This window comes from Penicillium solitum, assembly GCF_028829755.1.
Source record: "Penicillium solitum strain IBT 25940 chromosome Unknown utg000003l_segment0_segment0, whole genome shotgun sequence".
In the NCBI taxonomy this organism is placed as follows: Eukaryota; Fungi; Ascomycota; class Eurotiomycetes; order Eurotiales; family Aspergillaceae; genus Penicillium; species Penicillium solitum.
The window spans coordinates 2290898-2315414 of NW_027072123.1; the positions used below are offsets into that span (position 1 = coordinate 2290898).

Here is a 24517-nt window from a genome sequence, read left to right on the forward strand (position 1 = left end):
TTGAGAAAAAAGAAGTAAACAAAAACAAGTACAGATCAGTTATCAACCATCAACTGCTCTCCTTCATCAAGAAGAGTTGTAACCCGCGAGAGATCAGAAATCATCTTACGGCCATGGCCGACCAGCAAGAGCTTCTCGGCGTTGGCAGGGAGACCCAGGTAGGTAGGAGGCTCACGCTCCGGCAGGTTGTTAACCCAGGCAACGAAGTCGCGCATGCTAGTGGTCTCAGGAAGTGTCAAAAGGCTGTCGTTCTCTACACCCGAGACGAGCTTGTAGCCATCTTCGAAGGCGGCGGGTGTAAGGAAGCTATTGACGAGGTTCTCGAGCTGCTGGTAGTCTCCTGCGTCGTCGATTTTACCACCGTACATCTCTGCGACGAGAGTGCGGATCATCTCCCATGGGATTTTCTGTGGAGCAACGTTGGAACGGCCTTGGGATACTGAATCGACCCAGTGGTCGATGATGTAGGCTGAGCATTCATACTGAGGGAAAATGTTAGCATTTGTAAGAAGAATAAATGAATGGATGAAGGGTACTTACGTCGCTGTCGTTGAACTCCCAGAAGCCCTTCCATCCAAGGCTTGGTGCATAGCGGAGTCTTTCCTGCACGACGGCGTGCAGGAAGCAGAGTAAGAGATAGACACGGGCCTTTTCGACGGGAGCCTTGCTGGCTCGTACATTCAGCGAAGAGAGGGAATCCTTCATGTTTGCACGCACACCCGCGGGCTGCTCGTACATCAGCACACGCGAGGCCCGGATCAAATTAACAGGGATCTTAGGGCTGGACTCCATGGACAAGAAGAGGCGGAATTCCTTGTGTGGCTTGAGAGAATCCAGTCTCTTTTCGAGACTCTGCAGCCAAGCAGGGGCCAGGTGGACGTTCTTGACCAGCACCCAGTTACCGACTGCAGCTGCATTGCTGATGGCCTTGTCTGCGCTTTCGAGACCTTCGTTGGAACCCATGGCGATGTTGGCGCAGGTTGCGCGTGTGGCTTCGACAAGAGCGTCGACCTTATAACTGGCATCGAAGCCAGGGCTGGAGCTGAGTGCGATGGGTCTGGTTGCAGTGACTTGGTCAACTACATCCTTGAGGTCGGCACCACCCTCGAAGAGCTCGCGGCCGAACACCGCCTCGATGAAACGCTCGGCGGAGGGCACAAATCGGTCCATGCGGCAAATCTTGACAAGGAGCAAGGACCGAAGGAGTTGGTCGAGTTGCGACACACTCTCGTCCCACATGACCGGAACGACGTTCTCTGCAAGCTCCTCGCCGAAGAAGCGATCCCACTGTTCTTCGGTGACATCCGTAAGATTATCTTTGAAGAGGGACATGTTCGCCAACTTCGTCATCACTTGGTCGCGGGCGTCCACGGCAGTTGAAAGATCTGTGTCCTCCACTGTCTCATCAAGGACGCGATCGAGAATGGTCCTGTCCATTGGGTATGGAGTAGCTTGAGCAAGCAAGATGGCAAGGGTGATGCGATCCTTTTGAACGAGACCCAGCGAGGTTCGCTGGTAGGTGTTGATAAACAAGTCCCTAACAATAATCTGGACACGTGCAGAATGATCCTTCTCCTGGGCGAGACGTTTGTTCTGGTAGAGAACAGAGTTGAAAATATCGACAAAGTACTGCAGAGAGAACTGGTAGAAGTGGTTGATGTGGTGAAGCTGTTCCAAAACCGCAAAGACGGCACTGCATGAACGAGCAATGATGCTATAGTTCTGCGTAACGTTATCGACCTCGAGCATAACGCCTTCGGTCTGGTCCATCTTCAGAGAAATATCGGCAGCCTCCTTCTTGAGAGTCTCAAGAGTTTCAATGACATTGTCATCGTCAAGAATGTTACCACGGGATTCGTTGAGAGCTTGCAAAAGACGCTTCTCGAGTTGTCGAAGGTGGACCTTGAACTCTCCCTGCATCTTGACGAGATTGTTGCGACGCTCATCGACATCGGGCCGCTCGAATTTCAGGACATCGTTCAAAGACTGTGTTTGCAGGCTGCTCTGGGTGACAGTGAAGTTGACGAAGGTGGTACGACTGCAAATATCTGGCGGGAACGATGCAGATGGATCGCGAGTCGACAGGAAGAGCTTGAAGGATGGCGAGAAATCGATCTCTTGCTTGCCCAATTGGATGAGGACACGACCACCAGTCTTCTGGTATTCCTTGTTGAGGACGTGATTGAGAATAGGGTCCAGGTGCTCGGCATCCTGGATAAGGATGGGGTTTCCGAAACGCAAGGCACTCTCCAATTGCTTGACAAAGGAATCGTCCAAGAAGCTCGTGACAGTAAGCTTGCGTTCTTTGCTTTCCTTCTGCAAGAATTCTGTAATACGGCCAGATGGATCAACAATAAGGGGGTACCTGTTGAATCTCTTGAGGATGATGGCGTTCTCTGTGCAAAGATCATCAACGGGAAGCGAATGACTCTGCCAGGTCAGACGCTCATCGGCATTGGATAAGTACTCCGTGATGGGGTTGTGAGGCTTGTACTGAATGCCAGAGGCCCCCAGTTGGTGGACCCAGTCCTCAGCCATTGCCTTACGGAATTGCTGATCGTAAAGACCAGCATATGCAAGGAATGCAGCTGCAATGAGGACATCGCCAACAAGTGTGCCGATCTGAGTTTCGAATGACTTGCTTCCATCTTCCCAGCGCCCACGCTCAGAGGACAAACTATCAAGCAAACGAACGCTACGGTCGACCTTGAACTGAACTCGGTTCATCTCGGTCTTGATCGCCTGCGTCTCACTGATAAGAGCCGCGTACTCGGCCTTGTAGGTAGCGATGCTGCTTTCTAGGCTGTTGATGGTGTTTTCGATGGCCTGGGCTTCGGCCTTTGTTTGCAGGGCCTGCTCCTCGAGCTGGTCCACCTCCTCACGTAGAGGGCCAACACGATCAAGGATGGCAGAGTAGTTGACCTGGGCTTCAACCCATTGCACGAGAGGACCACAAGCCTTACTGGCGCGGTTAACTCGCTCATAGGTGAAGTCTTCCTTCGAGAGGAACTCATTCTGCATCTTGGTACGGTGTCTGCGCGTCATCTGGCGCTCGTTATCGTAGTTGACGATACTGGCAATGAAATCGTCCCGGCGAATGAGACCTTGGATTGTCTTCCAGCTGTCGACGGTGTGACCGAGGAGTGTGCATACAGCTTCCAGGGCAAGTCGGACGCTGGCCGGAGGGTTACCCATGGACCGAACTTCCGTGAGGTGTTGACGCTTAATGTTGCTGACACTCTTCTGGGCTTCCAGGACAGCGGGTTCAGCCCGGGCCAGATCGTGCAAGACCACTTCCTTCCGAGTCGCCACTTCCTTCTCTTGTATCTCCAATGCGGCCTGCACTTCCAACGAAACGTGCTTCCGCTGTTCTGCCTCCTGCTGATCAGCAACCATACGCTGCAATTTCTCGTTCGCTTCCGTGTCCTTCTTCTCCAATTGTGTCTTCTTTTGTGCGAGACTAGCTCGAAGGTCGCTGACTTTGTCGACGGTGTCGTGAAGCTTTTCGAGACCAATATTCAAGTGACGCTGTTGTTCCTCGAGATCCTCGCGCTTCTCGTTGAATAGCTTGACGTACTGCGCAACAAAGTCGAGATAATGGCGAGGGGTGAGGAAGGTCGCCCGGCCTTGTTGCTTCTGAAGCCGTCCATTGAAGCGATGCAAAGAGTGGTGAATGTACACCATGGAATTGACAACAGTGTCTCTGTGTGATGCCGGGAGAGCCAACTCGCGGTACGCCACTGGGATGCTATCAGGCGAGATGAAGTTTGGTTTGTCCAGATCGACCGATTGAGTGAGCTCGGAGCCAACCTGGAACAGGGCTTGGTCAGACCAGTCACCCATCCAGTTCAGGACACAACGGTTGAACAAGGCGGGACTAGTAGCTGCCTTAGAAGATAGACCCTCCTCTGGCGGGTTCATGGTGAACACAACGTGCAGGTTCTTCACAATTTGCGAGGTGAACCACTTGTATAGCTCCTCCTGAGAATCGAGGAGCAAGCCTTGACGCTGGGCACCCTCTTTACAAGCAGTCATCAACGAGGAGAATTCATCGCCCTCGAAGAGACCGGGGACTTCGGCGTTTGCAAGCAAAGTGTTCATGCGTTCCAGGAATCCAGAGTCAAGGACGTTCGACTCGTCCATGATGAAACAAATCTTTTCGCCCTTGCATCCTGCCCGGCGAAGAACGCTGCGCAGATCATCATCGAAATCTTCCGAGGAGTACTTCCCGTGTACTTTGATCTGGAAGACCTTCAGACCATTCATCCAAGCGACGAAGCGAGATAGCGTTGTCTTTCCACTTCCGCTTACACCGATGAGAATGAGATGACCTTGAGGCTGGCGGAAGACTCGATCGATACGTAGCGCGTGCTCAAGGACATCGTTGAACAACACAAGTGGAACATCCACTTCTTCTTCGCAGAAGGTTCTTAGACGTGCCTTCACGAATTCACGCAGACTCTCCTGTTCGACAGGGATGTAGTTCTTAGACAGCCAGTTCGAGAACAGGATCGGGCCCTTCAGTGCTTCTTGGTCATCGATAGTAGGGAAATGTTCCAGAGCAATCCGGCGGACAGCATCTGCCGTCCAAGCTCTCTCATCCTCATCCACGAGTCTGTCCTGGAACAGACGCAGGGCTTCGTGCGCCCAAATGCGGACCAGGCCTTCGACAGAGAGAGTTTCCAATGGCTTAATAGCCTCGTACAAACCACGAACCCATCTGGTGAGCTCACGAGGCGAGTACACGTAGTGGGGCTGGATTTGGGGCGTGAAACGGGCCTGGGATTCGAGATAGAACTGAACCATAGCCCTCGTGAGGGCCTCGGAGTACCCACGTAGCAAGGGAAGGATCTTAAGCACAGCAGAGTTGAATGTGCCATAAATCTGGTTGAGAGAGATTTCGCCGGGGTAATCGACCATGATAAGGGGCGCATGACGCAGGAATCTCTCGGCCATCGGCGTACGACCAGCATCCGTAGGAGGGTTACAGGCACCAACAAATTGAATGCGATCTAGAGTAACCCAGGTCTTGTCGGTAGTTCTCCAGAAACCGTTCTGCTCCACAAGTTGGCGCAGGAAGGAGATGGCGCGCTGAGTGCCGTAGCGATCAGGGGCCGGAAGATTGATCTCGTCGCAGAAAATGACAAGCCAGCGGCCGATCTGGTTCGGAGACATCACCACGCCATTCAGAGTCTTCTTGTACTCACAGTACTGCTCGAAGGTCTTGACCAAGAGGTCAGGCGTGGTGGCACTCGAGAAGTTGAGACCAACAACCTCCATGTTCGGGAGCTTTCGGAGCGCAGCGAACAATGTCATGGTCTTACCGGATCCAGGAGGACCACAGAGCAACAAGGGCTTATGCTCGGCAAGCCACGAGTACAGCACATCCTCGTGACGGACAGTATCGACCGTGGGGATAATAACGTCAGTTTGAGTGACGGAATGTGTGTTGATATCAATCGTGGGAACCTGCGAATGCCAGCTGGTCCAGTCAGACTTAGGAAGAATGACATCGTAGTCGATGAGAGATGAATCGCCGTCCGGTGGAAGATCGATAGTAGACATTCCAGTGATGTATTTTCCAAACGCCTTGCGGTCATTTAATGGACAATCACCGGTAAGAGACCAGACCAGTGTCAGAAGAAGCTTCTTGGACATGTAGGACTCGATCTGCTCAGGATCCAGAGGGAAGTCTGGATGCTGGGCATTGTATTCGAGGACGTTTCGGCAGGCCTTGTTCAACAAGCTGAAGAGAGTGTTGAGAGCACGGATATCCGTAAACTCCATGATATGGTTGTATTTCTTTGCTTCCTCCAGAGCTTTGAGAACCAGGTCATCAACCTCGAGGAACTGTTTGAGAATCGTTGCAACTGTGTCCTGGGCATCCTGTGTCCGAATCGCTGCAGTTCCTGCGGGTGCGCTGTCTTCATCCAGGTCTTCGAAGGTCTTTGTCCTGAGGCTCTCCACGTAGTTGGAGATCATCATGGTCGGAGTAACAGTGTCCGCATTGAACCACACCATACCGCAACGACTGACAGTGGCAAGCGTGGCATATTTCAAGCTTTCAACTTCGAACATGATGCGGACATTGGAAGGTAGGTTGAGACGCTCTCCGTTGGGAAGAGTGAGGAGCTTGTTGTCATCTAGAACACTGTTCAGGTTCTCAACCCACTCAGGGTCAACATCTCCATCGAAAACAATCCAATGACGTTTGCTGTCCTCGCCACGGAGGTTGTCCACGATCTTTCTCAGAATTCCAGTGAAGAGACCGTCTGTCCATTCACGGGTAGTGCTGTCGAGATTACCATAGAGAGACTCCTTAGACATGACCTTGGAGTCGATGATGTGGGAGACACCCTCAACGCCTTCAATGCGTTGCATCGCTTGCAGTAGAATCTTCCAGGCAGCCGATTTACCGGCCCCTGACTTTCCAACCATCATGACACCATGGTGGATGCATTGAATTTGGTAGAGTTGCAGTGCCTTGGTGATCCACATCTCACTGTCGACGAGATGTTGCTCTTTGGTAGCAATATCACGGATGGCCTGGGTGAGTTTCTCGAAGTTGGCAGGCACATAATCCACGCCAGCGAAGTCTTCCACCTGAATGTCCAACATGATTTCCACATCTTCTCGAATAAGCTTAGGAGCGATTGTCTCCCGGAGACTTTGAACAATAATTTGAGGTTCAATAATATCGTCGGGGCCTAGATCTCCATCCGCGTTGGCAAGGCGAGCGCGCTTAAGACCACCTGAGCTAACAAGCACACTCTTCAATGCACGGAGACCGAAGTCGTAATGAGCCTGTTTGGAGAGTCGGGAAGCACAGTGGTCGAAGAAGGGAACTGTCTGCTTGGAGAGAGGCTTGGCCTGCTTGAAACCTTGAGAGAAAAGCATCACTTCGGCAATTAGTTCCTTATCCGGTTTGGACATCGCAACACTGCGGAAAAGCTTCTTCAAGTTGTCTGGCAAGTTGGAACGACCAGCGTAACCAGGATTCATGGTAATGAAAATTCCGGTGTTGGAGTTCACAGCCAGTCGTCTCCCGACAAGTTCGATTTGAGACTTATCGCCATCTCCGACAGTTTTCAGACCGATCTGGATGTTCTGAATCTGCTGAGAGACGGCGGACAGAATACGTTCTTCAAGACGGTTAAACTCGTCAAAGCAACCCCACGCACCAACCTGGCAGATACCAAGGAAAATCCGACCCATTGCCTGGAAATCGAATGTGTCGTCACAACAGAAGACAAGGGTGAAACGACCGAGTTGCAGACCCAATGCCTTGACTGACTCGGTTTTTCCGGTACCAGCAGGGCCATAGGGCGAACCACCGAGGCGCTGGCAAAGAGCCTGAGTAAGGGTGAGGAAACAACGATCTGTGAGAGGGGTGCGAACAAGACGCTCAGGCACGCCCAGATACTCGAATCCATAGGCGAGCTTAGCGTTGGCCATGTGAACATATAGACGCTCCAAGAAATCGACTGAATCGTTGAAGACGTAACGCATCTGGAGGAGCCAATGGTAGTGCGTGGACGTCGTAGCATTGAGGCTGATAAGCTTGGAGATGCAGTCACGCTGGTGAACGAATTCCGTGATCATATGCTCACACTTCTTGCGAGTGATCGGATCGAGTTCACCAAGCACCGTTGCAGCCAGCAACTCGAGAATCCGAACTTCAGAACCGTGCAACGCGGGGAGAGTTGCACCTCCTTCCTCCAAGGATTGTTGCACTGCATTGGTCCAAGTAACCTGACTGGCGAGGACCACAATCTGAGCAGGGTAGTTAGACAGGAAGTCATTGAAAGCAGTTCGGTCCACATCGCTGCTATGGTAAAGAACTCCGAATTGTTCAACGGCCTCTCCGAGAAGTTCTGCCAGAGTCAACTTCATGCTGGTCTCTAGCGCGGTGAGCCAGTCGTTGATCCGAGGAGTCTTGAGGAGGTTGACCTCTTTCTTCAAACGGACTTCTTCGCCCTCCTTGGAGGTGAATGCCACAATATTGTTATCGTCATCCATGACAAGGCCTGACATTCCAGCAAACATCTTCTTGAAATGCTTGGCGACACGGAAGATGTCATTGCTGTTACCAATAATCTCCAACAGATCCTCGTCTCCAACAAAGTAGAAGCGAGGGAATGAGACACGCTCACGCTCCAAATATTCACCAAGCGCCTTTTGGATTTTGTTGAGCAAATCAGCCAGTCTCTCCAGGGACTTTTGGACATCAACAATTGCGAGAATATCCAGAACGAATGGAGATTTGTACACCTTCTTCATGACAGTGAAGAATTCCGAGTTAATATTTTGGAAACGTCCCGATTCCAGAGGAAGAAGATGCTTGATGTCAGCATTACCGGTGAAGACGCCTTCCAGGTAGACCCATTGCCGCTGGACATCGATCCAGACATCGAAAAGAACGTGGACTCGGTTCAGTTTATCTTCCCAAGATGTGGCTTCTTCTTCGAATTCTTTGTAGTACGGAGAGTGTCTCATGGCCTGGAGAGAGTTCAGGTTCTCGCTGCACTTGGCGAACAGATCGTCGAAGCCTTTGATCAGGCGGCATTTGTTCTGATAGTGCACCAGGTCCAGAGAGTAGTTTTGCCAAGTCTCGCGAACAGACTTCAGGAATTCCTCCAATGCCATCTCACCCTGTGCCTGTGCGATGATAGCACGAATGATGGAATCGCTTGATGCGAGCTGCAGATCCCAAACATCACCAAGAGTCAAAGAGACAAGAGAGAAACGCTTGTCGGGCTTGAGACTCTTGTAAATCTTATGCCAGTGTCTTTCCTTGACGGCTTCGGATTTCATGTCTGACAAAAGGGAGTTGACTTTCAGAAGCTGCCGAAGGACATTCTGAATATGTTCAAATGCAGCATATTGTCTCATGCGACTGGGCATCTCCTTGGTCATTTTGATCAAATTATCGAGAGACTGTCGGAGCTTCCTGGGTTGCACGCTGGTCCAAAGCCCATCGCGAAGGTCGTTGAGACTATTCCAGATAGTTGCGAGAGCAGCCCAGACTGACATGAAATCCTGGACCTCCTCCAGGATGGGAGGAAGTGATGACTCAGAACTCGGGGGAAGATCAAGAGCTTCCTTGGCCTTTGATACCATCTCAAACTCAGACTGGAGAGACCCGAGGCGAGACTGGAAAGAGCTCAGGGTACGAGATGCTTCCTCGGGTGGAATAGTGCCTGATACCGGCTTCTCGTCATTCCACTGGCCAATAACTTCAGCGATCTTGCCGGCAATGACGTGGTCTTCGGCGCTAATCTTTGCACGTAGGCCTTCGGTTTGCTCGTTGACGATTTTGCTCTTGCGGCTGAGCAGCTCGTTGAGGGCTGCCCATTCACCATCGACATTCTCAACGTGGAGCCAGTCATACGGGAACTGGTACCGTTGACGGGCGAGTGTGGTTTGACCTTGGCGGAAGAGATCGACCTCGGGCTCCCAGACCCGAGTCTTCCGCTTGCATTGCTGAACAATGGTGATGAAAGACACCGCATGGGCGGTTGAAGAGGCCTCCAGGGTTTGGCCTTCCAAATCCCTGCGGGCAGCAGCAATCTCGGAGTGAACCTCTCTCATACGGCTGCCAAGCTTAGAACCGAACTTGACGAGGATCTCATGCTGCCACTGGTCGTATTTGGCATTCACCTTGGTTTGGACTTGCTCGTAATCAATCCTGATGTTTCCGAAGCCACGGCTGACTTCCGAAGTGTCGAACGTAGCACGGCTCTTTCTGATTTCTTGAAGAAGCTGAAGCCACTGAGACAGATCATCTCCCAGGATCTCGTAGACCTGCTCGGATCGAAGATCCCAAAGTGATTGGAACTGCAGCCACTTATCGACATACTCAGAAACATCCTTCACTCTCGATTCTACGACATTGTAGACTTCATTGAGCTCATTGGTGCAATTTTGCGGGAGGTCAGAGAAGCAGACTTCGGACAGGCGAACATTCTGCACAACAATGGAGATCTGGTAACGCGACGGTTTGATCTTTTCTAGATTGCAAATCACACCGAGCCATGCATCAAAGTGGGAGAACCAGCTTGCGCGTGCGAATTGCAACGGTGGGTCCAGGTGGAGGACTTGGTTCTTCATTAGAATCTCGTGGAAGAGCTCAGGGAACTGGATCTTGTAATTCAAAGCATCCGTCTCGGCTGCTGAAAGCTGATGATGAGAAATTGTCGAGTTTTCATTGTTGGTACCTTGGAAGGTGAGGATCCACTCGCGCACAGCGCGAAGAAGTCGATCACGCAAGATTGCCTCGATGCTTCCATTAAGCTGAGCAACCCAGTATCCAAGGTTCACGTAGTTTTCGAGGTTAAGCTTATCAACAGCAACTTGGATGCTGTCCAAGCGTTGCTTGAAAGCCGATGCATCGTATGGGCATGTCTTGAGCTCATGGATCGATTTCTGGATGTTCTCGTTGATGGTGTCAAGCACAGTAGTTTTCGTCTGAAGTGTGGATGCTGAAATGGCAAACTCGCGGACAAATTGCACATGCTTGCTTTCAGAACGACCAGGCAAAGACGCCTCAATGGCACCATTTGCCAACGCTGACTGTTTGACGTGCAGCTCGTAAGAATGGACAAAGGACTCCCACCGGAGAGGAATACCCTTAGCAACCATGATCTGCGCATCGTTCATGTAGCCGTTGAGCAGCATATTGACATCAGTCATCGACGCGATTGCCCGATTCGTCTGCAACAGAGTACGAACACTCTCCATCAGGCTAATGGCGTAGGGGTAGACACGTTTCGCCTCCTTCGAGATATTGCTGACAGCATGAGGAACCTGGAAGTTGAGCCAGATAAGATTGCGGACCTCCTTGAAGAGAGCAATGATCTGAGCATCGAAGTTGACTGCCAGCTCCAAAATGTTTCCTGCGGATCGGTTACGCACAACATTAAACAGGCGTCCAGCGATTGTAAAATGGCGTCGTTGAACATCCCACAGCCATGACTCGAAAACAGGCCGGGTGTCGAGCTTCTTGCGGAACAAGTTACCCTCATTCTGCAACTTCTGGCCCTCGGCGTGCAAGTGCCAGTTCTCACCGAGAACATTTTCGACCTTGCGCATGTAGCCATTAAGCTGATGCTCAATCTGGCGGGTCCAGATAATGGCGCCCGACACGGGTGGCAGGTCTCGTAGTTGGGCCATAGCATGAGCTTCCGAATTACCGTACTGTTGCTTGAAGCGCTCATGTAAAGCACTGATATCTCGCTTGACGTTGTCAATAAGTTGTGTTTGATACTCGCCAATTGCACCACGGATCTTAGGGCGAACGAGAAGGGCGTTGAACTTGGAGAACACACGGAACATCTCATTGGCATTCCGGGCGGTCGCCAGACGGTCACGCAGACGAGCAATGATAGAATTCTCAACGCGAGAAGTACGCTCACTGTAGGCAATTTCGGCCTGCTCCCAGTTAAAAGATCCCTCTGGTGAAACATCCAACACATCCACGTTCTTGAGAGCAGCGTAGGCATGTGCGACTTCCTCCACGGCATCGACATCACCAATCTCCTCGACTATCACAGCGCCGTCGGCATCAACCCCAGCTCCATTCTCAGCAGATGAAGAGCTGTTAGGTCCGAGGACGTTGATAATGGTCTTCTGGAGCTGTTCATGGTTGATCCTAAAGGTGTCGATGTACTTCACCCGCTCGCGGGTTTTGTCATGTCTCGCATTGATTTTGATCGGAATGAATTTCTCGTTACGACGCCGTGTTGATTCACGTGCAACGTTTGTGAACTCCTTCAAATTTTCGTCCCAAGTACGCCAGATCGCTTGTGTGGTCTTCATCAAAGACCGGAACTCACGGTAATCCAGATGCAAGACCGTACGTCCAGTGATAAGCTCATGGATCTTCTTATCAAGATCCCCGGAGATGGCTTCGACGAGTGAAAGTGCCCGCTTAATGGGGTAGGGGCAAATCTTCAACTTCTTATTCAAGTGAGTGAAAATCAAGTTCAGTGATTCCTGGACCTTTTGCAAGGAAGTTGCAGACAGGAGTTCATCGAGAGGGAAGTCGCGCATCAACTGATTGTATTTCTGGACCAATTCGGTGGCCTCTTTCAGCCCGGTGTCTGCCACGAAACTGAGGGTCGGCTGGTACCGTTTCGCGTGGCGGAGAATATCCATAGTCAACTTAACGCCCTCGCTTTGAAGCTGAGCATCGATTCCCTCCAGGGCAGCCTCTAGGGACAGCCAGAAGTTGACCTCGGGAGAAGCAGATTCGCTGTCCGGGTCGCGGGTCATCTTAGTGATCGTCTGGATGGATCTAATCCAACCGTTCACGACATTCTGAATGCTGTTTGTGAAAGCACTGCTCTCCAATACCGCCGATGGGATCAACTCGACCGATGGTTTGATACCACGCGCTTCTGCCTCCGCCAGAGCAGCCTGTACGACTTCATGAAGAGGGAGGTTCAGAGCTGGAATCTCCACATTCTGCTGGAGGTGTATCAACCCCAGCTCCAAGTCCGCGAATTTCTTCTTTGTTCCCGGAATACCAGTCTTTGCCTCCGTATCGGTTTTCGATTTCGTGCCGACGGCTGTCTCTTGACTGCGAGTGTAGGATTCAAAGTAAGGACTGAGACCATGGTGTATCATCAAATGTAGGATTTGGTAGGGCGACATTGAATTCCCCTGCTGGGCGCTGGGGTTGCTGAGAGAAGCGGGACCGGGGAGGTTCATGACTTGGACCTGCGACGCTATGGGAAGACTCATGTCGATTGGAACAGGCCGTTTGATGATAGCCACCGAGGAGACTGTTGTAGGAGCGGACGAGATATCGGAGGAAAGGTTATAGACATATTGCACTGCTGTTCCATCGCCAGCACCATTAGCATCACATCATCCAACGGCTGATCACTTGGGTTGGACTTACCTTGGTCCTCCGTTTCGCCGTCGGTTTCCTCCGCTGTCACAATGTCCTTTTGCACATAGAGTGCGACTTGCGCTTCCGAGGCAAATCGCGTACACCGTTGCAGTGTTTCATTGTACCTTGATTCCGAAAGCAAGCTCCCAGCGCTTTCCAGCTCGGACCTCTGGGCTCCCAGTGTCACCTGGAGCACTTCGGTCAAGTACTGAATGACCGCACCGGAATCAACCAGAGCTGCGGTCTCTGGCGTTGAGGCGCCATTTGGCACGCCTGATGAGGCGACCTCCATTATGTCGAGATTATTATGACGAATTCGAAATGCTCATCGGTGGTAAAGGAATAATAGGAGCGCGGATCGGGTGGGTGTTTGAGATCGCGTCAAGCGGGAGTCGGGAAAACAGAGCAAAAGGTTAATAACAAAGGCTGGAAAGAAAAATAAAATCTAATAGATTAAAAATGATTGCAAAGATAAATTCCAGGCCTATGCCGTCCTGAGTCCTATGTCTGTTGAAGATCAAAAAGATACGCGGCGTGTTTGCTTTACTTCAGGGGATGCACACTATTCCATATTAGGTTAAGCGTGACACGACCCCCATGCGACACCACACATCCATGGCTCTCGTCCCTGACCCGTTCCTTTCGAAGTATAAGCTTCACTTTATATTGACCGGTTACATTTGTACGATTCTCGTTTCTAGGCGCCGATGTAATAGCACCCCAATATCGTATTTTGTGAAAGCAACTGAAATACAACAAAACAACAAATTTCCCATCTGTCCTCCACAATTTTCTCTCCTTTTCAAACTGCCGTTCCGATATTTGCGTGGTCCGTGGGGGCCTGACTTTGACAAGCACAATGATATTTCTCCTGGAACTCAGAAAGTGTCATTCCATCAATAACAGCCAATGCCCGGGTGCTAGCCCTCACTTTAGCATATCGACTAGAAGATGCGACTGCGCTGGCAATGGATTGGCCATGTACCATAACTGCAGCAAAGACCCTGGGAGTTTCTCCCTCCACAGCAGGAACCTCTGCAGATTTCAAGCAGTAATCGGTGCATCGGTAGCTGTGAGTCATTTGGCTATGAAGGAATGTCTATGATCTATTAGTACGAAACGTATATTCTCAGGGGAAGGAGATGGCCTTGCCGTTGGATGCCTGTTTGCAAATGTGTCGTAAATAGACATGTCGTGGAAGAACGGCAGGATGTGCCTCTTGAAGAAGGCCTCAATCACTGTGAAGTCGAAACCAGAATCAACAAATATGGCACCGAGATAAGCCTCAAGCATGTCGGGAAGACACTGTAATTCCGTGAGTATGTGGATTATGCACATGTTGAATAGAGACCTTACCTTTGGAGAATCCGACGTCGAAAGCCAATAGTCTACCTCTCCATTGCTTTCGCTCTCAGCAAGCTGAAGTTCCTCTGCGTATTTGCTGTTTTGGATCATGAGAGGGTTGCTGAAGTGCTGAAGATGAAGATGAAGCCCTAGTTTTACAGCCAAAGCACCGAGGAATTTGTTGGATACCATGGCCATCTATTAATCAATGTTAGTCGGGAGCTTTGCGTGACTTGGCTTTACTAAATAAGATACAGACCTTGTGTTCAGTCAACCACTGCGGATCTCGGTCGGGGAACCGATGAAACAAGTGCTCCACGCACACCATATCCAGGAGTGCATCACCCAAGAACTCGAGCCGCTGGTAGCAAGGCACCTTGGCCCATGCCAGTGGGTAAGACGGATGCGTGAACGCTGACCGCAGAAGACGGGGATACTTGAACTCGTAGCCTACTTTCTCGAAGATCTGCTGAGCCAAGTTCTTTTCGAATCCATCGGCCGTCCTATTCTGGTACGAAGGAATAGAATATGCAGAGATGTAGTCTTTCCATGAGGTTGCGGTGTGGTTCTGACTGTTGACGAAGACGGTCACAGCTTTGATGGCCATGTCATAACGATTATCATCACCTCCCGAGAGCAATGATGCTCCTATCAATGCCTCGCAGACATCTGCTATAGTCTTCTCAGCTAAGGAGTGGTTGCCCTCACTAGCAAAGAATTTGGCGTGGTCCCGACCATACTCGAGCGAAAGACCTGGCGGATACCACATATGCCTGTGGTTGAGTGTCAGTCAAAAGTTCACTTATGAGGATACAAAGCAAACAACATACCGAGAGAATCCACGACTACGAATGTACTCGTATAGCTTGAGTTCAGTTGCGCTTTTGAACAGGTTCTTGTTGCAGATGAGACACATTCGGTTAACATGATAGTCGTATTCATCATCATCGGGATTTTGAACAAAGAGCGAAATCGATGTTGCCATCTTGAGCACAGAGTCTCCTAGTAGTTCAAGGCGCTCGTAGTTCTTTCCCATTCCTCGCTGAACGTGAATCTGTAGGCTCCGGTGCTCTTCAGTGTTATCCGAATCCTTGGTGAAGGCCTCTAGGGCATACTCGAGCTGAATATCACCAAGACCTAACATTTTGCACCCCTCCTGGGCAATCAGGTAGGACTCCATTCGAGTGATAATTGCTGGGAAGACAAAACACGTCGCGGCTACAGGCATGGAAATCTGGGTTACATATTAGCATCTCGGGTGAGCTAAAACATATACTGATACAAAACTAACCGCTGATATGGCCAAAGGCTGAGGGCAAATGACACATCTCGAGTTGGATGCTTTCTCTTCCTCGGCCGCTTTGTCAAGAAAGTTCCGCCGCAGGCAGATCAACTCTGCATGTAAGACTGGTTGAGACCAGATACATCGATTGAAGAATTTAGGACGTGAGTTTTTGCTCAAACTCAATGACCAATTCATGATATCGTCTGACCATTTTCTAGATGGTACGTAAGATGGGGGTGGGTCTGAAGGACGTAGATTGGGGTCTATAGCAAGCGGGAAGTATCGATACTTTCCATTCCAATCGTCGTAAATGAATCGAGTCAGCAATGACTCTGTCTCCATATCAGTAGACCACACAATCTTAGGGTTATCTTGGACGTATTGCAAAGCCGCCCAGTCAATTATGTCAGAGACACTTGTTGACGTTCCAATATCCATATCTTCTCGAGCAGGCGCAAGCCAGTACGGAAACTGTTCCGAGACATGCTTGTAGGTCTTGTGAAATACGTCGTGGAAGACAGCAAGTGTAAATGCAGTCACAATTTCGAGCTCGTTGGAAGAAACCTCAAGGTCCCCCTCAATACACAAAGACCGGACCGTAGTCTCTATATCATCATCCAAGAAGACCGGAAAAGCCGGGATTGCTGTGATTCGCTCTCGTGTCAGCAAGACGATACTTCGGTGAGCTCGAGTCAGAGGCTCTGATGGAATGAGACGAATGACTATCCCGTAGAGACGTGTTGGAATGGTTCCCTGCTGTCTAGCCCAGATTAAGGGCTTGGTACGCATTCTGTACTGGTCAGTCCTCTTTGAAGTAATGGCCAATTTGGCATTGCGCATCGCTGGCAGGCGCTTGTGGTAGATGGAGTTGAAGTGCTCGTCTAACAGATTCCTTTTGCGAAGCAGCAGACATGCATCGAAAGAAGCGGACTGCTTAGCCAGTGATTTCTTTGATTCGGAACATCCAAGCACTCTTCGCACAGGTGACTTCTCTGGCATAATTATCTCACAGCTGAATGATTCGTTTTCTGACATGACAATGTATGTCACCGAGGCTGAGATCTCGTTCTCGTATTGCTGGGATTTTGTCAACATTAGCTTTGATGATCCAAGTCAGCATAAGCAAACTAGCTCTTACCAATGAGCTGGCAAATCGTGCCAGTACACCAATCGCATGGCGATAGGTCAACATGGCGCCTGTGCTCGGGATCGTGTATGTTCTCTTCCGATTTTCTTCTTGAATAAGCACTCCCATATCGTGATCGTCTCCGCACAATTTTCTATCCTCCGGCAGCAGGTTGCAAAAGTTCTTCATGAGGTGCTGTTTATGTCAATGAGTTCAGTGCTATAACTATCACCTGGGAAATACCCTTACCTCTACTCTTCGAACTTCCTGCAGTCTCATGCTGTGGTTGCGATTACCACTTTCAACGACGGTTGCGTACTACAAAGTAGTGAGTAAATTAATTGCATCTTGTAAAAGTGAAGGAAATCTGACCACTGAGTCGGAGCGTCTGGCACGGCCTCGGCTTTGGACATATTGAATAACCGTGTCATACAGATCGAATCTTTCTTGGTCAGTAGAAGCGCCAGTAGTGGTTCGAATCCTAGATGACCTACCTAACCACCAGGTTACAGTCTGGGATGTCAAGGCCCTCCTCCGCGACCGATGTTGCAAACTGAGAATAATTAGATTGTCTCCACAAGCAGTTTTTTTCGGGGTTTGTGTGAAAGCTCACCAAACAGTTGACTTCACTCTTTCGGAACTTGACCAAGACTAGAAACTGCCCACGGAATGTGGAATTCATTCCTACGGCATCTCCTTTGCGAACACCGACTAAGATCCCGGGACGGAGGTTTGGAATTTGCAGCTTTTCGCACAGCTGTAACAACACTTTAGCTGTATTGCGCCGTTGTGTAAACACAATGCATTTGGTATCTGGCGACTTCGAAAACTGTTCTTGCAGCTTTCTTATCAAAAGCTCGACTTTGGGGCTGAGATCACTCGGCTGAAATGTCTGGTTCGCAATGTACTCCTTGACCAGCTGGTTCGCTTCTTGGATCCGCTTGATCTCCCCCGAGGTCTTTTCAGAGTCCTGGAGATCCGAATCGGTGACTTTGCCGATACTACCCTCCAGCTTGGGCAGCACTTCGTCCGCCAGGGCAAGAGCCCATACCTGGTCTGCACACCAAGCCCCTAATTCTGAACTTGCAACAGATGCAAATCGAAATGCGCCTTCGAGGATTGACATATCCCCATATTTGCTTTTCAACATACTATGCAGATTTGTCTCAAACGGCGGAGGAAGCTTGTCGTAAACCCATTCCTCCTCTATTGGCTTGTTCACGAAATTCCGCAGGAGGGCAAGATCCGATGTTGTTGCAATGCGGCTATCTAAAAGAGTCTCGAGTTGGCTATACACAGTAAGCAGAGGCTTCCACTGTTGTTTATTTTGGGGTTCTCACATTGCTGCTTCCGCTATGTCACACTTAGCATCAACCGGGGAAGCAGTCATCCCGAAGACCCTTGGGCGCTTTTCAGGATCCGCTTTCAGATAGGCGTCTCGGATGATACTAATAAATATCAGCTTTTGATGTCATATTATCATTAAATAATTGGTTACATACCGAGCATACGGATGCTCCTTTTTGGCATGGTGGGCTTCGTCGAAGATCAGAAGATTGATCTGGTCAATCCCTATATGGCCATTCAGTAGAGACTGGTTTAAGATCTCTGCCGTGCATACAATCACCATGTATTTTTCAAGGTGCTTGTCCCATGTCGGTTTGTCCCAAAGATCAGGTCCCAGATTGCCGAAGAAGTGCGCGACTGTTTGATCGAGGTTGTTTCTCAAGACCGCAGACTGTTGGAAGACCAACGTTACACTGTCCACCAGAAAAAATGCAACGCGAGGTTTTGCGCCATTTGCACGTTTGTTGAGTTCGATTTGGAGAATGTGCTTGAGCAAAAGCACAGCCACTAAAGTCTTTCCAGACCCTGTGTCGAGAACTGCGATTGTGTTGCGAGCCCTTGCCCTTTCAAAGAGCTCGATTTGGTATTCGCGAGGGTCTAGAACCCCACCCCCGGGCTCTGTATTTGCGAGCAAACGGGCAGTTGAAAGCTCCGCATCGGGTAGTTCGACATGTGCCCCATTGGGGCCATTTTCAGGCCCGTTCATAACATGCTCTTCGAGCCTTCCGACTGTCAGCATAAATGGACATTGAGGCTAAGATAGATTGGAAACTTACAGGGCAGTGAACGAAGCATTTTGCGCTCTGTGGCGGTGGGACTCGGTCGGCCGTACGGCCACAGCTTCATCGCCAGATAGATCTGAGGTCGTGTCTTCGGGCTCCATGATGGTTTTATCCAGCGCTAGGATATGTTAAAGAAGAGGAAATATTAAAGAAGAAAAAGAAAAATTATTTTAAATAAATCTGACAGAATTGGGGAAGTAAATCGCGCGGGCGAGGGAGTAAACGGTATCTAATTCAGCAAGACCAAACGAGTCACACGCTTACGTTCACGAGTACTCCTTCCTACAAAGGTACGAGCTTCTCATAAGTGAGGTGAGAGTGATAAATCATACCTACCTACGTATATTAGTAGGTGGATTGGGGAGGCTTCATAAAGAGGGCACCAGATATTTGATAAATATCTATAGATCGTTGTCTCAGTCTTTTCTTTGATGTTCTAATGAGATTGCATTTTCTTTCTTTCCACAGAATGAGGCCGTTCCACTTGGAATATACTGCATCGCACATGTATATATGCATCTTGACAGGGTGTTCTAACTGTAATGTAAAACCCGAACCAAAATGCCTATAAACAGCGTGAATTGAGGATTGAGAGTACAAACCCATGTGATGATTTAAAAAGAATGACGATCTGAAGAGAGAACGAGACAAAGGAGAGCCCTAGGGGAGCCCTAGGGGAGAATAACGGTGGTGTGAATATATATCAATGCAAAGCACTGACTAGTATATAATTGGGATAGAAAGAGCATTGCCGACTTCAATAAGAAATGGCACCGTTTGAGATAAGCATATTTAGAATAGATATCATTCAAAATTTTAGAGAATTATATACCATCGAGTCATATCATACATTACCGTATTCCTATATTTCTCTCATTTACTCTTGCCGTTGCATTTTTAACATGTGGTTTCCTAAAACCGATGTGACAGTGGCCAAAATCAGCCCGCCATACCTAGCCCTAGAGACTGTTGAAGGCTTCTTTACGAATACGCCACCGCCGCTTTGTACAGTCACAGCGGACTATATTAAGATAGCAATCGAGGCGATAGGGACCATAATTGATTTGATCATAAATAACTAATGTGGCTTATTTAAAGGTTATTCATATAAAAGTCTCTTGCACAAAGTATGCTTTTTTACTACCTCCGTATACACCTAAAAAGACATAACAAGGTCGCATAAGCGGCCGACTATTCTTGTTAGATATATATATAGAGGAACAAACCTATTAACATAACGGGGTTATTATTTGCAAGATTGAAATATTGTCAGGCTGGGTTGACCTAACACCACTGACCAAAACGAGTACTTATCCGATACAAGCCAGTAGCTTTACTCAAAGACCACCATGACAACCAACTGGTTGTAATGTCAGGTTTCTAATTCATATACTACCCACCCCATTCAGGCCATACCCTAACCCGGTTTGTTGGCCCACTATATATCAACCCGAAATCTCGACGATATAGGGGATTTGGTTAGTGGTAGTGACTATAAGGTTTGGTTCCTTCTTTTATCCTTGTTCCTTATAATAGAAGTATCGTCTTTCCTTCACTGGGGTTTCGCTCTTAGTTATTTTTAGACTAGTAGAGTTAGTACTATAGGATATAATCTAATAGTTCTGGATGAAAATATTAAAAGTAATAGAGTACGCAGCTGTATAGATGCCAGAGGTCTAAATTTGGAGTTATCCACTGTCTTAGTCATCTCTGTATCCATCCATAGATGAGCTCATCGGTAGATAGATTCTACTGGGACGGCGAGCAACCGTCAAATTTCCAAGAGAGCACCAAGAGATTAGATTGAGCGGAATGATTTACCCTGTGCTGGCGACTAGAGAAAATGGTGACGTCTGTATATACCTAGTTAAAAAGGAACGTCCTCATGTGATACAAATATGAGGTCCACGGGTAACCCTACCTCTGAAGTGTTTGGAAGAGTGGCATTCCTGAAGAGCTCATCATGGCTTCTCTCTAGATATACCACCCACCACTACTGAAGTTACCTTTACTAAATCAATAAGCCAAGCTCTGAACCCCTCGTCAACAAAATGGATTTTCAGTCGGTCTACAGATGGGATCGGGGGGTATGACCTGAAATCCTCCGCAGACATCGTATTTGCCTTCGACTATAACCATAGCGGGAAGCTTGATCATATTGCTCTATATCGCCCCGGAAACGGGAGTTTTTTCATTGTGAAGCATGGTCATGCTTGATTCGTGGTGCATCAAGCTCCCCATTCCTCGTGATGCTAACAGTAGTTGGAGCAATGGTATAAGTGTTTGAGGCTTCAGGGTCGGTTATATCTCCCATGTGTGCCTGTTGCACAGGCTTGCTTGTAAACTGATCGGCTTGTTTGTTAGAATTAGGGTATAAATATCCTACTCTTGATATTTTGAATAGATCATGATTATTCCTTCTTCCTCTCGTTGCTTGTAGCCAGAAGAGGTTATGATGCCCTTTGCCTCCCTGCATTTATCAAGTTTCATCAATAGTAACACTAAAAGGTGCCATACCGTCATCGAAGGGGGGAAATGACGTGCAAGTTTGAATGTACTAAGGGATAAGTTGGAAAAGGTGGTGCGCACCTAGGCAGATATTGAGGTCATGTCGATATATAAATGTACAAAGGTTACATGTAGAAAGGTTTCTTACACAAGGTATACCTTTTACCACCTTTATATATACCTAGAAAGATACCTAAAAAAAGAACTTTCAAAACACTACCAAAAAGACATGACAACGTATAAGTGACCGACCTTTCTTATTCTTCGATAGACGTCAAAGTTAAGAAGCAAGTATGAGCCCGTTGTTATCAAATGCTTATCGGATAGAAGCTTGGCGTTATCGCGTTATCGCATTCCCAAAACTCAGATCCAGATCGCGGGGGACACGTGAACCCTTCCTAGACACTTCTCATACCCTATATTGTACCTAATTCAAGCCCGCAAGATCAATATCAGAACCAATGGAGGAGCCACAGAGTCTTCGCTCTCTATTTGCATCAGCAAAGGAGCAAAAGGATGCACTGGGATCGCGGGGTGACACCAACGCGGAGACCTACCTAGACGAGGTGAATGCGACAATCGCCAAATTCCAAGAATGCCAGCGTCAAGTGAGCATGTTGTCCCTGTTTAGCTCTAACGAGCTGTTGGAAGATATTTCAACCGGTGATATCCAGTAAGTCACCTTGATCCCGGCATTGCGGTGCCCATCCAGCTGATTTGTTGTTTAGATATATGACACTGGAATACCATCTAGCCGAGCTCTTACAACGAGTTGCTACCCCAGACCGTGAAGCTGTCCTCAAGCGTGCGCTCGAAGAATATGAGAAATACTTGATGCGCCTGGATGAGTACCTGCTACTCTCCGGCGGAGATAAGAAGCTTTTTGAACAATACATGGCCAATCCGACCTCTTTTACCCTGGCGCCAGCCAACGATGCCGCCACCAGACGGGAAATTAAAGTAACGCGGTTTCGGGAAGAAAAAGAGCTAAAGCAGAAACTGGAGGTATGGGATTCTTTTCCCCTGGATGTTGCTTGACTCTCTTGCTTACCCTATTTAAAGTACTTTGCACAAAACGAAGCTCGACTGCAAAGCGACGATGATGACACCCGATCCCTCTACCTAGCAGAGATCCAGCTCTACACCCACCAGACCTTCCAGGCTTTAGATCTCCTGATCCAGGAATTGTCGATACTTTCAGCCATGCGCAACGCGCCGCCCCGCCCGCCACCAACGGACGATCCCAGACAGCGAAGCAATATCGGAGGATTAAATTATTCAGAGCGGTTAGATCCTTCAATGTCACAGCTTTTGAGGGGAGGCAGAGGTGGTCCTATCCTGAACGGCAAAGGAAAGCCAATGCAGCCGTTCACGTTGTTGGGTCGGCGTGCAGAAATGCAACAAGGAGTCTTTCGTCCGGGTCATAACCTTCCTACTATGACCATTGAGGAATATCTCGATGAAGAGCACAGACGAGGAAATGTCATCGAAGGAGGAGGTGAGAAGTCTGGCATCAAACCGCAAGTTGACGAGGATGATCACAACATTGCCGACCAGGAAACGATGAAGGCCCGAAATTGGGACGAGTATACGGAAGCTAATCCGAAGGGTGCTGGAAACACTTTGAACCGGGGATGATTTTGAAATAACCGATATGGATAGAGCTGATTTACTATAGCTCAAAAAAGCCACGACAGACGGAGTTTTTGGCGAATATTCTTGACATCTTGAGCGAGTACAACCATAGCAGACAAGAAAACTCGTTCACTTCATTTTTCAACAGGGTATATCTGCCTAGTTACAGTAAAAATATATATGAACATTTAGACCGCAGTAGAAACGCTCTCCTTGGCCTTGTTTTGCTGGATAGTCTCGAGAATGTCTCCAGCGCCGTCAGCCACCAGGGCCTTGGCTACGGTGATGCCGAAGGCCTCAGCACTTTCAGCAGAGGTGACATCGGCTTCCAATTCTACCTGGGCACATTCTTTGCCATCGACACTGACAACAACAGACCGCATGCGCAACTGCTTAGCACCCTGCACATTTTGGACCCATTCAGTTTCAACGCCCAGCGGGGCACTGCAGCCTCCCTCAAGAGTCCGCAAAAGACTCCGCTCAGCCAAAACCGAGAATGTGGTATCCTGGTGGCCAATTGTGCCCAACATATCCTGCAGAACAGTGTCTTCTTTGCGAATTTCGATACCAAGGGCACCCTGTCCGACAGCATAGAGCATGCCGCTGTTCTTGGAGTCCAGATATTGGGTGATACGATCCCCCAAATCAAGACGCAGCAGACCAGCAGCGGCAAGAATGACACAGGCGTAAGGGCTATCTTCGGCATCTAGCTTTGATAGGCGAGTGCCGATGTTGCCACGGACATCCTGGACCTTAAGGTGGGGGTATTTCCGGGCTAATTGGGCCGTGCGGCGGATGGACGAGGTTCCAACCACAGACCCGGCGGGGATCTCGGACAGGCTCTTGTATGGCAAACCTTGTTTCACCACAAGAACATCCCTGCTATCTTCGCGGGGCATGCTCGGGCCTAGCTTGCAGGAAGACGGGAGAGTAGTGGGGACATCTGATAATTTCCAACAAGTTGTCGTCAGCACTTTTTAGGGTTGAAACAGCTACGCTGTTTGAGATTGAGGCATTATCAAACCTTTCAACGAGTGCACGATAACATCGACCTGCCCGCCAATCATCAATTCCTCTAATTCCTCCGTCCACAGGTTCTTGGTAGTGAAATCGCGCAGTGCGATAGTGGTGTTCAGGTCACCGGCCGTCTCCTTGGAGAAGACCTTATATTCATATTGGGGGAATGCCTTCTTCAATGCGTCGAGGACCAGGTTTGTCTGGAGCAGAGCCAGCTTAGACTTGCGGGTGCCGATAGTGATGGTCTTTTGGGTGGGGGCGGGGGTAGACATTTTGAGGGGCAAAGAAAGCGAATGCGGAGAAGAGACTGAAAATGATAGGAGCAGATGTGTACAACGTTATGCCCGCAGGATACCAAACTGCCGAGGAAAGTCAGGCGAAGAGGCGAAAGTGGATTTGGAGAACTCCGATCACGGGACACGTGCAGATGAGGTAATTCGGTCCTTGGAGCCCTGGGGTATCAACGTTTAGGTATATATATATATATATAAAATAATCTAGGAAATAGAAATAAGTAAATAATAGTTTAGAGTAATAATATAATATATGTAGATCTATAAATTTAAAAATAAACTATA

The 24517-nt window shown here is 49.0% G+C and overlaps 4 protein-coding genes across 4 annotated transcripts; 1 reads left to right on the top strand and 3 right to left on the bottom strand.

The window, feature by feature from the left end:
* Positions 1-35: 35 nt before the first annotated feature.
* N7455_004775 (uncharacterized protein) lies at positions 36-13187 on the bottom strand (the record flags this gene model as incomplete). Its single annotated transcript, XM_065604882.1, has 3 exons — positions 36-482; positions 541-12839; positions 12905-13187. The coding sequence occupies 3 exons, from the start codon at positions 13185-13187 to the stop codon at positions 36-38; spliced, it is 13029 nt and encodes a 4342-aa protein (XP_065461782.1).
* Positions 13188-13697: 510 nt separating this feature from the next.
* On the bottom strand, positions 13698-18880 carry N7455_004776 (uncharacterized protein; the record flags this gene model as incomplete). Its single annotated transcript, XM_065604883.1, is given in 14 exon segments — positions 13698-13994; positions 14012-14200; positions 14252-14437; positions 14499-15012; positions 15070-15473; positions 15531-16601; positions 16663-16845; positions 16900-16968; positions 17023-17131; positions 17145-17203; positions 17264-17939; positions 17991-18098; positions 18153-18719; positions 18774-18880. 14 exon segments carry the CDS (start codon positions 18878-18880, stop codon positions 13698-13700), a joined length of 4539 nt encoding a protein of 1512 aa, XP_065461783.1.
* A 2868-nt stretch (positions 18881-21748) lies between these two features.
* On the top strand, positions 21749-22925 carry N7455_004777 (IGBP1/TAP42 family protein; the record flags this gene model as incomplete). The annotated part of the gene is made up of 3 exons (XM_040956274.2): positions 21749-21960; positions 22016-22292; positions 22350-22925. The coding sequence occupies 3 exons, from the start codon at positions 21749-21751 to the stop codon at positions 22923-22925; spliced, it is 1065 nt and encodes a 354-aa protein (XP_040813291.2).
* A 185-nt stretch (positions 22926-23110) lies between these two features.
* Positions 23111-24211, bottom strand: N7455_004778 (uncharacterized protein; the record flags this gene model as incomplete). The annotated part of the gene is made up of 2 exons (XM_040956182.2): positions 23111-23865; positions 23947-24211. 2 exons carry the CDS (start codon positions 24209-24211, stop codon positions 23111-23113), a joined length of 1020 nt encoding a protein of 339 aa, XP_040813407.2.
* Positions 24212-24517: the final 306 nt, after the last annotated feature.